The sequence below is a fragment of the Lupinus angustifolius genome, chromosome LG02 (genome assembly GCF_001865875.1).
Source record: "Lupinus angustifolius cultivar Tanjil chromosome LG02, LupAngTanjil_v1.0, whole genome shotgun sequence".
NCBI lineage: Eukaryota > Viridiplantae > Streptophyta > Magnoliopsida > Fabales > Fabaceae > Lupinus > Lupinus angustifolius.
Genome location: NC_032010.1, coordinates 24,351,290 through 24,365,012, shown reverse-complemented (window position 1 = coordinate 24,365,012; position 13,723 = coordinate 24,351,290). Strand labels below are relative to the sequence as shown.

The 13,723-nt window shown below is 31.7% G+C and overlaps 2 protein-coding genes and 1 long non-coding RNA gene across 3 annotated transcripts; 1 reads left to right on the top strand and 2 right to left on the bottom strand.

Moving 5' to 3' along the window:
* Positions 942–4,907, bottom strand: LOC109342133 (probable LRR receptor-like serine/threonine-protein kinase At4g26540). The gene is made up of 2 exons (XM_019580167.1): positions 2,020–4,907; positions 942–1,537 (listed from the first exon to the last, which is right to left on the bottom strand). Exons 1-2 carry the CDS (start codon positions 4,838–4,840, stop codon positions 1,176–1,178), a joined length of 3,183 nt encoding a protein of 1,060 aa, XP_019435712.1. The 5' UTR covers positions 4,841–4,907; the 3' UTR covers positions 942–1,175.
* Positions 11,468–13,065, bottom strand: LOC109342131 (protein transport protein SFT2-like). The gene is made up of 4 exons (XM_019580166.1): positions 12,786–13,065; positions 12,437–12,704; positions 12,246–12,350; positions 11,468–11,724 (listed from the first exon to the last, which is right to left on the bottom strand). Exons 1-4 carry the CDS (start codon positions 12,953–12,955, stop codon positions 11,614–11,616), a joined length of 654 nt encoding a protein of 217 aa, XP_019435711.1. The 5' UTR covers positions 12,956–13,065; the 3' UTR covers positions 11,468–11,613.
* Positions 11,625–12,407, top strand: LOC109342132. Its single transcript, XR_002107032.1, has 2 exons — positions 11,625–11,730; positions 12,252–12,407. It is a non-coding gene; the product is annotated as an uncharacterized LOC109342132 (long non-coding RNA).

The following is a 13,723-nucleotide window of genomic DNA, read 5'->3' as shown; positions in this document are numbered from 1 at the left end:
TTGAGCTTAATCTAAATGACAAAAAAATTTAGACATGAGAGCTCATGCATCAATATTATTGGACTTAGAGATAAAATCAATATTCTAGTAATCATTCTATTTGCACATTCCTTCGATTTAAACATTTAATTATAATTAATAACACAAGGTTCTAATGCCATGTGGGTAAAAGATATTATCCTTTTTTACTATGCAATACCTCAGATTTATATGATTCTATACTTCTACCATTTTCATTCCTCCTCGTACCCTTCCTTTTGTAAAGCCAAAAGGTACTTTAAGAAAACTTATACAATATGGTATAAACTTTTTTTTATATAGTTTAGAGAATTTTGTGAAACTTAACACGTGATGGGAAATTCCCTAGTTATATTTTGCAATATGAAAGTGCTACATGATTGCATTTGTTATGCATGTTATGTTTCAGTGTTCCAGCACATACATGTGCATATGAATAATATGATTATGAGTTAGGACATAAAACTACAAATACTTTCATTCATTCCTAAGATGTCTGTTTCTGGTGGAGTTTCCAATAGCTGGAAAGTCTATGTCAGATGTGAGGTATTTAACATGGGACCATGTTCTGTGGACTATGGATGTGTCTGTGTTTGGAAAAGAGAAAGAAAATGAACTCATCACACATCATCACTATGGACTATGGATTTTTAACATTTCTAGCTGTGCCAAATTTTGATTTTCAATATTGACTCAATTTGTATTCATTAACATTTGTTAACATAACCCTTTTATAAATATGAATACAATTTGTATTACTATGTTTAATTTGTTCACTTCATGCTCTTTCAATTTATAAAAGACAACTTAATTTGGAAAAGAAATTAAAAGCCATACATTCTCTTTCTTGCTTTTTCTCTTATATATTACCTAAGAGCTAATAGTATAATAAACAGTAGTTTCCATCTTTTATATAATATAGGGTGAAGAGCTATTGAATGGTTGCTTATATTATATATATGGATTATTGAAATATATATGCATTGTCTATTTGAAATTACATTTCAATATATCTAGTAACTCTAGCTAGCTCTTACTAGCATAATGCATTAGAGTATGCACAATTGATATATGTTCTGATTGTTCTCCATGAGTTGCATATTTTCTCAGCAGATTGAACCATCTAAGAAACTAATGGAACAATCAGAGGATCCTAGTTAAAGTACATTAGTCTTAGGAAGTGATGGTTCTTCAATAGGTAGAATTTCCTTAAGCATTGCAACAGTGTCCTTCATTGTAGGACGGTCATCAGCTTTTGTGGTGACACATAGAAATGACACAGCCAGAGTTTGTAACATTTCATGCATAGTTGTAGGGTCAGTCCTACCTCTAAGCTTTGGGTCAAGAATGTCTGATACATCTCCTTTGTTAGCTAAGTGGTTCTTAACCCATTGAACCAAGTGTGTTTGACCAGGTAGAGTTGGGTCTAATGGGTGCCTTCCTGTTAGGACCTCAAGTAGGACCACACCAAAACTGTATACATCACACTTCTCAGTTATTTGCTGCATTGATGCATGTTCTGTACAAATACCAAAACAACACAAATTAGTGTTTTTCAAGGGGTTATGTAAGTATGAAAAAGGCAAATGTTGGACTCATCTTTTTTATCATACCACTTTTACACCTAAATCTATTTCAAATTTATGTTAATATCACTCCTTCATTATTATGGGGAAAATAAAAAGTTTATTAGAATATAATAAATATGAAGGAAGTAATAGATATAAAGTGAGGGACATACTGATATAACTTATTTAATTTAATGATACCTAGATATTATGATGTGACTTATATTTAGGGAAAAAGAAACTTTTTAGAATATGACTTATAATTAGAGATAGATAAAGTATCATCTAGCTATCATTATTTCCAAATCAGAAGTCTTTTAATTGATAATTGTAATATATGAATAAAAGGGTCTTGGAGTAAAAAAGTATAAGAATATCAATCACTCCACTGAAAAATACTCAACCATTCAGACTTGTAGATAAAGTAAAATACCTGGAGCCATGTATCCATATGAACCAGCAATATGGAGTCTTTGAACTGGCTTGGAATTTATATGATCACCATTTTCACTTGCAATTTTTGCTAAGCCAAAGTCAGCAAGGTAAGGTTGATAGCCAGGGCCTAATAACACATTCATGGCTTTGATATCTCCATGAACTATAGAAGGCACACAATCATGGTGCAAATATGCAAGTGCATGAGCCACTCCATATATAACATTATATCTGGTTTCCCATTCTGCTTTTCCCTTCCCTGAACTATGAAGTAATGAGCTCAGGTTTTCATTAGGGAGGTACTCATAAAACAACAGCTTCATGTTCTTATTGGATGCCCAACCTATAAGCTTGATGATATTCTTGTGTCTGATTGAACTCAGTGTTTGGATTTCAGAACTGAATGCTCTAGATTCTGCTGAAGGCCACATCTTTTTAACTGCTATTGTTTGGCCACTTGGAATTGTTACCTTGTACACAACTCCAGAACTTCCAGTGCCAACCACATTTTCTGATGTCAAATTCCTAACAATGTCATCAATTAAGAGTTCACACTTATGATACAAGGTTACCTCCCATGTTTCATTTCCCTTGAGAGCTTTGTTGGTAACATGAGCACGAACCGCGATATGGATTGTGAGAAGTACTAGTACTGCAATGGTGCTTAAGAGAATGGCCATTACGATCTTCAAAGCTAAGCTGGCTTGGCTTTTGTGTCTCATTCTGTAAGATGGAGTTACAACACTAGTGGCAATGTTGATACCATCATTTCCAGTGAAATCACTGAGAGGGAGTTTATGGAAGAATGGAGTGTTAGGTAACTTGCCAGAGAAGTCATTGGAGGAAACATTTAAGGAAACAAGATTCTTAAGGTCAGAAAGAGCATCTAAATTCCCTGAGAACTTGTTGTGAGAGAGATCAAGCACTCCTAGTTTTCTTAGACTAGAGAACTGAGATGGAATTTCACCAGAAAAATGGTTATAACTAAGATTGAGAGAGATTTCTAGTGAAGAAATTTGACCAACTTCTTTAGGAATTTCACCTGAGAAACCATTGCTTCCCAAGTCTAGAAGTTGTAGTTTAGAGCAAGATAGGATCTCAGGTGGGATTGTTCCACTTAGATGATTCTTTCCCAAGTTGAGTTTGGTCAATTCAGTTAATGAACCAATGAAATGACTCAATGAACCACTTAGCATGTTATCTGATAAGTCAATTAACTGAAGACTTTTTGGTAAAGTTTCTGGTATTGGACCAGAGAGACTATTGGAATGGAGGTCTAAGTATTCAAGGTTTTGGCATCTAGACAGTGTTTGAGGAATCTTCCCTACAAGAAAGTTGTTACTCATATCCAAGAAATTCAAGTTCTTCAAGTTGGAAATCTGAGATGGAATAGTACCTGCAAGTCTATTGTGATTTAACCTTAACCTGTAAAGAGTTGTGCAGTTACCAATTTCAGGTGGAATAAAGCCTGATAAATCATTGGAAAGGAGCATCAGTTTAGTGAGATTCCTCAAACCAAATAGCTCTTTTGGAATTGGACCAGTGAAATTGTTGTAAGACAAATCAAGTGCCTGAAGATCTTGGCACTGTGCAAGACTATCAGGGATTTGTCCTGTTAGATTGTTCTTCCATGCAAAGAACAGATTCAAGCTTCTCAAGTTGCCAATAAGAGCAGGAATCTCACCAGAGATAGCATTGTTGTCAACTTCAAATTGCATCAATGAAGTGCAATTTGTAATTTCAGGAGGTATGATACCTGAAAGCTGATTAACACTCAGTTGAAGCCCTTGGAGATTTTGTAACTTTCCAAAGCTCATTGGTATTCTACCTGTGAGAAGATTCTCTGACAAGTCTATGACTATAACCTCTGTGCATCTTCCAAGCTCTTCAGGGATTATACCTACTAATCTGTTTTGCCATAAGAGTAAATTCTGAAGCTTGTTGAGTTCTCCAATTTGACTTGGTATTGAACCAGAAATTGAGTTCTGATACAAGTACAGATTCTGCAGCTCACTACAGTTACCAATCTCTTCAGGAATAGAGCCAGATAACAGTGTTGTGTAAATGGCTATGGTTTGGATATTCTTCAAGTTCCCTATTGATGAAGGAAGAATACCAGAAATACTGGTTTCTGCAAGGCCTAACATGACCAAGTTGGTGCAGTTTCCAATATCAAATGGAATCTCACCCTTAAGGTTTTTATTCCCTCCTGCTCTCAAAACTTGTAACTTTCTCAATGACCCAATACTCTTTGGAACTTCACCACTCAGTTTATTATCATAGAGTGTCAAACTCACAAGACTTGATAAGTTTCCTATATTGGATGGAATGTTTCCTTCAAGAAAGTTTGCATGGAGTGCTAGAGTTTGAAGTTTTGTTAGCCTGCAAATCTCTTCTGGTATTTCACCAAAAAGAGAGTTGCCACTGAGATCAATATGAATGAGTCCATAATAATCTCCAACTTCTTTTGGAATATTGCCTGTGATGTTTGTTGAAGAGAGGATAAGACTCTTCAATGACTTAAGAGATTGAAGAAAATATAAGGCTAATAATGAGCCTTGCAAGTTCACTGATTTAAGGTTTATCTCAACTACTTCATCTTGTGTGTTGCAGTGCACACCAAACCAGTTGCATGGGGTTTGGTTAGAAGTATTCCAAGATGGTAATGCATGTGTAGTGTTGTTTAAACTGTTTAAACTGTTTTTCCATGCTAGAAGAGCATGGCCTTGTTCATTAAGGGAGTAAGAACATTGAATGAAAAGAGAGTTTATTGAAAGAAGCAAGGTGAGGGACAAGATTTTGGGACAAAGTGATAACATTGCTATGACAGAAGAAGAGAAAGGGGCTATGTGTTTTGAGATTGTGGAGTGGGAATCACCATATTTTCTTTATATAGGAAGAGCATAACCTATGGATTCAAGTGATAAGGACACGTCAAACTATATATCGAACTAATGATACTGAAGAAAAAACAGAAAAGATAATGAATATTTAATTTTTTTAATTGAGATATTATATTTATATTGATCCGAGATATAATTTAGGACATAGTTTAGACTAACGGATTTTTATCCAAATTCAAGTGCCACCTTTTTTTTATTTTATTGATTAGTTTTCAAAGAGAAAGACATGCCTATTATGGTTTTTATTATTTTATATAGGAGAATTGTTGAAAAGTGCATTTTCCATTTTGCTCTTAAGAAAAGAAAAGAGAAGTGTTTCAATATTTAACCTTAGGAATGTTTTAGTTAGAATAGAGTATTCTTACGAATTTGTTAATATATCTGCATTAACCTCAAACAATAAAAAATATGAAATAGGAGAAGTAATTGGTTTTCCAATACTCACTTTTTTTTATATCCTACATCAATGCCCATGGTCATGAAGACCCTTTATTTATTATATATATTGGTTCTTCATGTTTGAGCTATCAAGTAGTGGGTTGAAATTTTATTAGATTTTGCAATCTGAATGTAATCTAATATGTAGTGTTTCAATCACTAATAGTAAACTTGTCATAAATGAAAATGGTGGAGTTGAAAATCATGTACTTTCCATTTTTGGTTCCCCAAGTGGACACTTTGTGTCCTACTTTTAATTGGTAATAATAATTATTATTCATCCTCATATATTTATTATGGCTTTAGCACTTTTTCTAAATGGGTCATTAAGATTATTATCATATAGATAGTGATAGGTTGATAATCAAATGGATTAGACAATGTGATGGTGGAATGTAATAGTTGATAATCGGTTAATCGAGAAAATAATTTCTTTCTTTTTTTCAGCGGCTAGGCCCATTTTGTGGCCCATGATGGTTGTAGTTGACGATCGATATATGAGGTGGTTGTTTATTGAGAACAACGATTTGTTATCCTAAAGCATGTCCCAAACTATGTCCTAAACTAATAAAAATATGGTGTTTCTTGATACCAGTTGAGTCAAAAATCGGGGATACATGGTGCCATAGTAACTCAGATGGAGGAGTGCTTGAGGAATCTGATGGAGAAGTGGAGTGCACATGAAGATGAGGAATATGTGAAAATTTGGATCTTATAATCTGCAAGATCTTATCTTATCATAATGTGAGGTGATTTTTTTTGCTCTAAAGAATTAATACTTATATATACACACCTATACCAAATACAATCTAAAAACACAAATTATACTAAATACATTAACACCATTTTTATGATGCAGCAATGCTTTTGATGCATTGGATTCTATGAATTTGACCTTCTTATATATTCAACTTATTGGTCTAAAAAGATCTACATAGTGTATTATATTTGTACCATAGATTTGACTAGCCAAAACTTATAATAAATATATTGTATTTGTATCATAGAAGTGGAGATTACGCATCTTATGCTTGTAGGATAACAAATGGATAATATAATAGAAAGAAAAAATAGTCATGCTAATAGGAAAATCAATGAGCCAAAAGATCCCTAGTAAAGGGACCTAATAACATTAAAAAAAGGAGAGAGGAGAAAATAGTTATTATTTATAGTGTGAAATTGTCGATGATCTAACCCTACCATTTAATTCTAAAGTTTTCATGGCAGCTCATATTTACGAATAAAGATCCTATTCATTAATAGAGAGATAAATACATATATTTTCTTTTGTTTTTAATGATAATAATATCATTTTATTATAATTAGAAGAGTAAATTTGTTATTGGAGATTGTGTTTTTCTTTGTTTTTTGATGCACTTGTCTCTCCATTAATAGAGAGAGGATCGTAACTCCATGTTCACATTCTCACTTACCATATATGTGGTAATTGTTTTATGCACTCCATTATTTTTAAATTATTATTACATGATTTTTTTATGATGAATTTCATACATCACATGATAAATTTGGTGGACCATATGTAAAATAATTAAGAAAATAATGTTACCATGGATACTATGCCCAATAGCAGTAAAAACAAGAAATTAAAAGAGAAAAAGGTGTGCAATTGATTAATCATGTATTAATCAATATTAACTTGAAAATAAAAATTATAAACATGAGTAGTTTACCTTAAATCTAATGCCACACAAATTAAATAGTACAATACAAGAACAATTTAAGGGTGGATCTGAAATGTGAGGCAAAATCACTTCAGTAACACATCCTTATTCCATTCCTTTTTCTTTTCTGTATATTTGTTAAACTCAATAGTTCCTCCCTTTAAAAAATTGCTATCTTTTTTACCTTGCAAGTATATGAACTTCCATTATTTAAATATGAATTATGATTTTTTGTGGATATAATATAAATCACCTTTGATTGGATCTAAATCATGCACATTCCTGCTTTTGGATTGTATGTATATTTTAAGGGAGCACATCTGTTAGTCTTACACTTTGTGTCACTCCATGTGTCATGCGTTTGTGATTGGTCAGAAAAATACTTAATAATTAAATTTTAACTTAAATATATTTTCTCTGACCAATCACAACCCATGACACATGGAGTGGCACAAAATGTGGGACAACAGATATGTACCCATATATTAAGCACATGAATGATGCAACTTTTGAATACTGGAACATGAGGATTATGCATAAGCTAGTCACTAATCACTGGTCAATATTAAATTGTAATAATAATAATATAAGGGTGCATGGCACATGATAGAAAACAAACATCGTTGGATTCTGCATGGAAGGTGCTGAGGTTTTCATAATGTTGAACCTTATGTTTGGATTGAAACCATGTTTATCAAACATTATGGTATTAATATTCTATTCCTATGAGATAATTCAAAACTTCCTTACTGTTTTTTTGTTTACTGAACGCAAGTGTTGAATCTGCTAATGGCTTGCACTGAACTATATATGAGAACAAATAATTCCCTAAAACAAACATTTCATATTTGTATTTACTATTTTGTTAGAGGTATCTTACTTTATTTTTGCATTATTAACTTATATTATGATTAAGAATCAAATATTAGTTGGACACGACACTAATTTTTCGAATGAACACATTATAACAACTTCATGAAGTGTTTTCTTAGAAAGTAAAGTTGATTATATAGATGAAACAATGTCATGCTATTTTAAACAATGGGTAAAATTTATGCAATAAAATATATATAATAAGGTTTCCCTATGCCCTCAAATTTATTACATGAGTGAGAGTAAAATATGAAGAGAAAATAAAATTTTAGAATTGTATTCCTCGTAACAGATTACTTTTTTTTTCTAACAATAATTTGTTGTCTCCTACATCACGGGTCATGATTGTTTCCAGAAAATTTTCACAAGATTTTATAATGATTTATATCTAGGATGGACCCTTAAGGTATGGTCTACTATGGTATCATATTTTCCTCCATCACCGACATATATGTTAGTTCAAGTGGTACATGCTTGATTCCCTTCAAGCAAGATCTCGAATTTGAGTCTTCTAGATGAAAAAGTACCTACTAGAAGAATCAGTCTCACATACCTGTGGATATTTTCGACTCGGATATGATTGTTTCCAGTGCGAAAATAGATGTAAAAACAAAAAAAAAATTGTCTTGTATGCATGGCACACGTGCATTAGAGTGAGTAAGTGTTGAACTCGATGCACATATCATATCAATTGGACTTTTTAATCCCAAAAGATAATACAAATTGATATAATCAAAACAATATCTATTGACATAATCAAATCCCATCAATAGGGTCCATTTCACATATCCAAAATCTTGTAATAATAACAACTTCCAACTTGCACGTCCTAAATTCACACGTATACAAATACTTGTGTCTAATAGAAACAATTGAAATCTTTGTTTCTTTCTAATTATTTAGCTAGTTTCCTCCAATTTGTGATTACCTTCCCAAAATCATAGAGATATGACATGCTACAAAACAAACAAATTAATTAATAATATACAAATTATGTGGATGAATTTAACACATTACCATCAAATGTAAAGCTAGAAAGCATTGAAGCTATGCATTTCTCTATTATTGAGATTTACCACCTACCACATGAGAAAATTCAATGGGAGAAAGGATTAGATTACAACATTTCCACCATCTCAATGCATATGCTATGCTCATTATGCATGGATTATTCAATTTAATTCATTAATTTTAATTTTAAGATTTTCTCCATAACTTCACTTTCCATTTTTCTAAGTGCTCCACTCATCAATTTCAGCTTTGTTTACCCTCAATCAAAAAGTTAGATGCCTTGTGAGTCTCAATAATTTCATATTAAAAGATTATATATGCCATCCACAAATATATTTTCTTAATACATAATCTTCATATTAAATTGTCAAATCAGTGTCTTATCCCATAATTGCTGTCCAAATATCTCCTTAAGTTCAGTGTTTCTGTTCCCAAATCACTTTCCAATGCTATAAATTATTAGAGGGTTTGAATGTGGCCGTGTAGTGTGAGTATAAAAAAATTATCCTTTTACCCTAACCACATTATCTTTAACGAATAGGGATCACAAGTTTCTAACGGTCTCTCATTTCATGTCTTGAGCCAATGACATATTACCACATGTATAAAACAAAAAATAACTTTTTGATTGGTTTGGAACATGAAATGAGACAATGTTTGAGATAAATGATTTTCGTATATCTTTAACATGTCCAATCAGATGTCATGAATGATATATGCCAAGACTTTTTGCTTCTTTGTACTTTGGAAATAATAAAGTACACTGGTTTTGGGGCTTGAGGAGATTACTTACTTTCTGAATTTTCTCACTTTTTTTTCCTTTCATCATGACAAAAAAGTTAGCATATCTATATCCAGCATTATATTGCATGCCCAAAGGTTGTAATGGCTTGTAGAGTTGTAGTCTTACTAATAAAACTCAAAAGACATGATCTTTTTCATGTACCAAGCATGCATAGCTTAAAATAATCCCCTTTGAAACAAAAAAAATCATTGAATTGGGTTTCACACCATAATATTTTTTATCCATATACTAGTGATTGAATATCTGTTATTATAGTATATGAACTCAACTATCTATTAATCATCATTGCTACTTCTTAAACTGTTAATTAAGCACAAAGAACTACCAATAATTTCATTTACTAATCAGCAATTACCACATCTTGAAGTTCATGAATAAGATAACTCATTGGAGCTGTGCAGAGTTCGTCCTTAATTTGAAATGTGAATGGGAAGGGATGATAGATTTAAGAACTTTTAGGAATTGTAGAAATGAAGTAAAATTTCTTACGATATTTTTAGGCCCATTCAAAAACTAAGTTTTGCAGCATTGCCAAGCTCTTAGAAACTATTAGTCCTGGTCAAAATTTTCTCAATAGCTTCACCATCCTTAATTTTTGTACTTATTTATATCCTTTAGAAGTTCAAGAGTACACTAACTGATATTTTTCATATTTATTCAACAACAACAACAAAACGTTTATTTAATGGTATAAAATCTTACTAGATCCCAAAAATATTAAAAAAATGTCAAGAAATTGATTCTCGAGATCGACGTTTGTTCTGAAAAGCAGTCACACATACCAAAAGAGATTAATTTCTTACCCACAAACTAGAAATACCCTTAGCTATATAAAAAATATACTCTTTTGATCTGCCTAAGTAGCAGCAAAAAAATTAATCAGCACGAGAGAGAACATGACTAATAAGAAAACACAAAAATATCATCTAAAACATTTGTTACATTTCTTAAAAGCTGTTTTTCTTACAGAGACATGTAAAAACTTGAATAGATGTAGTAATAACATTTTCCAGAACAAAACTTCCACCTTTGATTCCTTAAATAATATATTAACAGAACTTGTTAGCTTTAATGGTAGCATGGTGATGCACAGAATAAATAATCCAAGAGTTTGATTAGCATTTGCTTAATACAAAAGGTAGTTCTAATTAAGCTGCTACAGCATACAACAAGCCCATACACCATTTTTAAGTATGAAGATAGGTCCATGGGACAGTGTTGGTTGGCAAATAAACAGAACTAGACAGAACATTTAGGATGAAACAAAAATTGATAAAGTCATCAACATTTAATTTTTTTCACTGATATGATATAATATGATTGGTTTGGGACATACTTTAGAAAATCATTTCCTTATCATCCATAACTTGCTCAAACATTTGCAAATGATTCAAAATAAAATAATAATTACAGAAATCAAGGAAGTATTATACACGATGTAGCATAATAATTTACCTTATTATCGATTAGGTGAAAATTTGCAAACCAAAGACAAATCTTACAATAAATAAGAGGCCGTGAAATAAATTCTCATTCAAGAATAGTTATTCAACATTCATGAAAATAGGACATTTAGGTATCCACAACAACCCAAATCAAAATTGAGGGAATCATGAAAATAGACATGTATAAGGTTTAAGAAAACTTAGGAAAACCTCCAAAACAATGACACACTTTCTAAAATTTTCCCATCCCTCCAAGACAAAACTCTCATCCCATTTTCTCATTCAGAGATGACAACAAATAATGAAATATTAGGAAGTGTTAGATGACGCTACAACTCAGCAATGTTTTTGGATCGGTTAAAAGCTCCTCTAGGCACATCTTACAAAACAAATATACAAAATGAAGTACCATATAGACAAATTTATGATCCAATTTCAGCTCCCAAAACATTTCATTATTTTGGAGGTAATGGCAGAAGTTATAAATCTCATTCCAGTTGATCCACCTGGAAAATATGATATAACGTAGTATCCAAGTGAAAGCACCTGTAAGTATTACCAAAATATCACTAGATTTCACATTTTGACAGAAACAAAATAAATAATACATGCACAATTCAGAATAATTGAGCATAGTAAATTGTAGAATCTCAATAAAATCAAATTTCCAAATTTCTATTTTTATTTGGATCTTACACATTATTTTATAATTTATTAAAACTCCACATAAAATAGCAACAAGATATACTTTTTTCTTTATCTCAAAATGACAAAAATCATTCTTATTCTTATCTAGTTTGTACAACATCTATATTTTTCTCACAATATCTACATCTTTTCTCATTTTCCCTTAGCTAAGAATAACAAGAGTTGTTCTTACTTAACAACAAAAGCTAGAAAATAAGAATGACACACTGGAGAACGGAATAAGAATGTTCTTATTCAATTAAGAATAACCTTAAAAACAACCAATTTAGTTGCTCTAAAAATTCGAAAGTAATTAGTAGCCAAAATTCAAGGGGAAAGACCAAAGAAGAAAGAAGCAGATACATGAAAGTGATATATACCTGTAGGACAGAGAAAAGAACAGAGAGAATGTAGCTATGACGCACCATTGATACATATATGGTACCAACCATAGTGCATATAAAACCCACTGTGAAAGGGAGCCTCTGAAAATTGATCACAAAAACAGTGAAAACGAACACATAAAACAAATTCAAATAATTCAAAAGAGAGAGTGATTATAATAAATTACCTCATTTGAAAACATGTGAGTAAGTTGAGTCTTTGAACCCTTGAGTGCAAAGAATGATCCAATAATAAATCCACACCCAAGAGTAAACGATATAGCGAATTTTTGAGGCAAAATTACAATAACAGGAAGGAACAAAGTAAATGCAATGAATATAAAGAAGATTCCTGTGATTAGAAGCAAACCAAAATACACAAGTGATTTCCCTGAAGGAATGTTACTAGTTGCAGATTGAAAATTTCCAGGGATATCTCTCACACCTTTTGAAACCCTAAAAATCAAGTATTAGAGAAAATTGGTTAACGTAATTGTCTAATTGAGATGATTGGAGGAATAAGAAGAAGGAACATACACGTTGAAGGTGGCGGTGACGGTGTCGTTAGCGGATCTAACGGCGGATTCGAGATCTAATTGAGATGAAGGAGAAGAAGAAGAAGCGTATGAATTCCATTCAGAGAGTAAAGAGGAAGAAGGTGGTTCACTCTTTGTCCGGGATAGGGATAGTGGCAACCACCCTTCCATTCAGATCTACTTTTCCTATTCCAATGCAATGCTTAACTCTTCTCCTTTATTTTCAAACTCTGAACAACACAGTTAAGAAATCAACTTTTACTAACACCCAGATTTTAATGAAGTGTATATCGATTTTCTCAAAACCCCTAACCCCTTAACCTAAAAATGAGATATAATTTACCATTCATTTTTAACTCTGTCACCCTTACATTTAATTATATGAGTCCCAATAATTAGAAAATTTATAAAAACATAACCTTGATATTTGATATTTGATATTTTTATATTATTTGATGTAATTCTATTAAACAGAGATATATAGACAAAAAAAATTTAGGATAAAAGATCACTGTTCATTTATATTATAGGGTGAGTATCCCCTCTGATACTCGAGAAAAACTTCATCAAAAACAAAGGAAAAATAATATGATATAACATTTTTATTCCTTAACCTAATATGAAGCTTTTACTATGTTTACCAATGGTCAAATATTCATAATTGAGAAAGTTTTTGAAGTGATAAAACAAGTACCAAAATTGCTTATTTTGGAACTCAATTATCCATATCAATTTTATTCTACAAGAGATTAACTCTTTAAATGATTTTTTGGCAAAGGTTACCAATCAATCAATCTCATATCTTCATTATTGGGAACTCGCACCAAGCATGAGAGATAACAATTTTAAGTTTGAAGATCTCTTCTTAGCTTTGTGTTTTACTACTTCCAATTTACCTAAAAAAAAAGATGAGTCTAACTAATTATCTAATGTCTATTT

Coding starts and splice junctions, on each gene's coding strand:
- LOC109342133 (XM_019580167.1), bottom strand. CDS start 4,840: ATGTTATCACTTTGTCCCAAAATCTTGTCCCTCACCTTGCTTCTTTCA. Junction 1,538..2,019: donor ATATGGATACATGGCTCCAG/GTATTTTACTTT, acceptor GTATTTGTACAG/AACATGCATCAATGCAGCAA.
- LOC109342131 (XM_019580166.1), bottom strand. CDS start 12,955: ATGGAAGGGTGGTTGCCACTATCCCTATCCCGGACAAAGAGTGAACCA. Junction 12,705..12,785: donor GTCACCGCCACCTTCAACGT/GTATGTTCCTTC, acceptor CTTGATTTTTAG/GGTTTCAAAAGGTGTGAGAG. Junction 12,351..12,436: donor CTCACATGTTTTCAAATGAG/GTAATTTATTAT, acceptor ATCAATTTTCAG/AGGCTCCCTTTCACAGTGGG.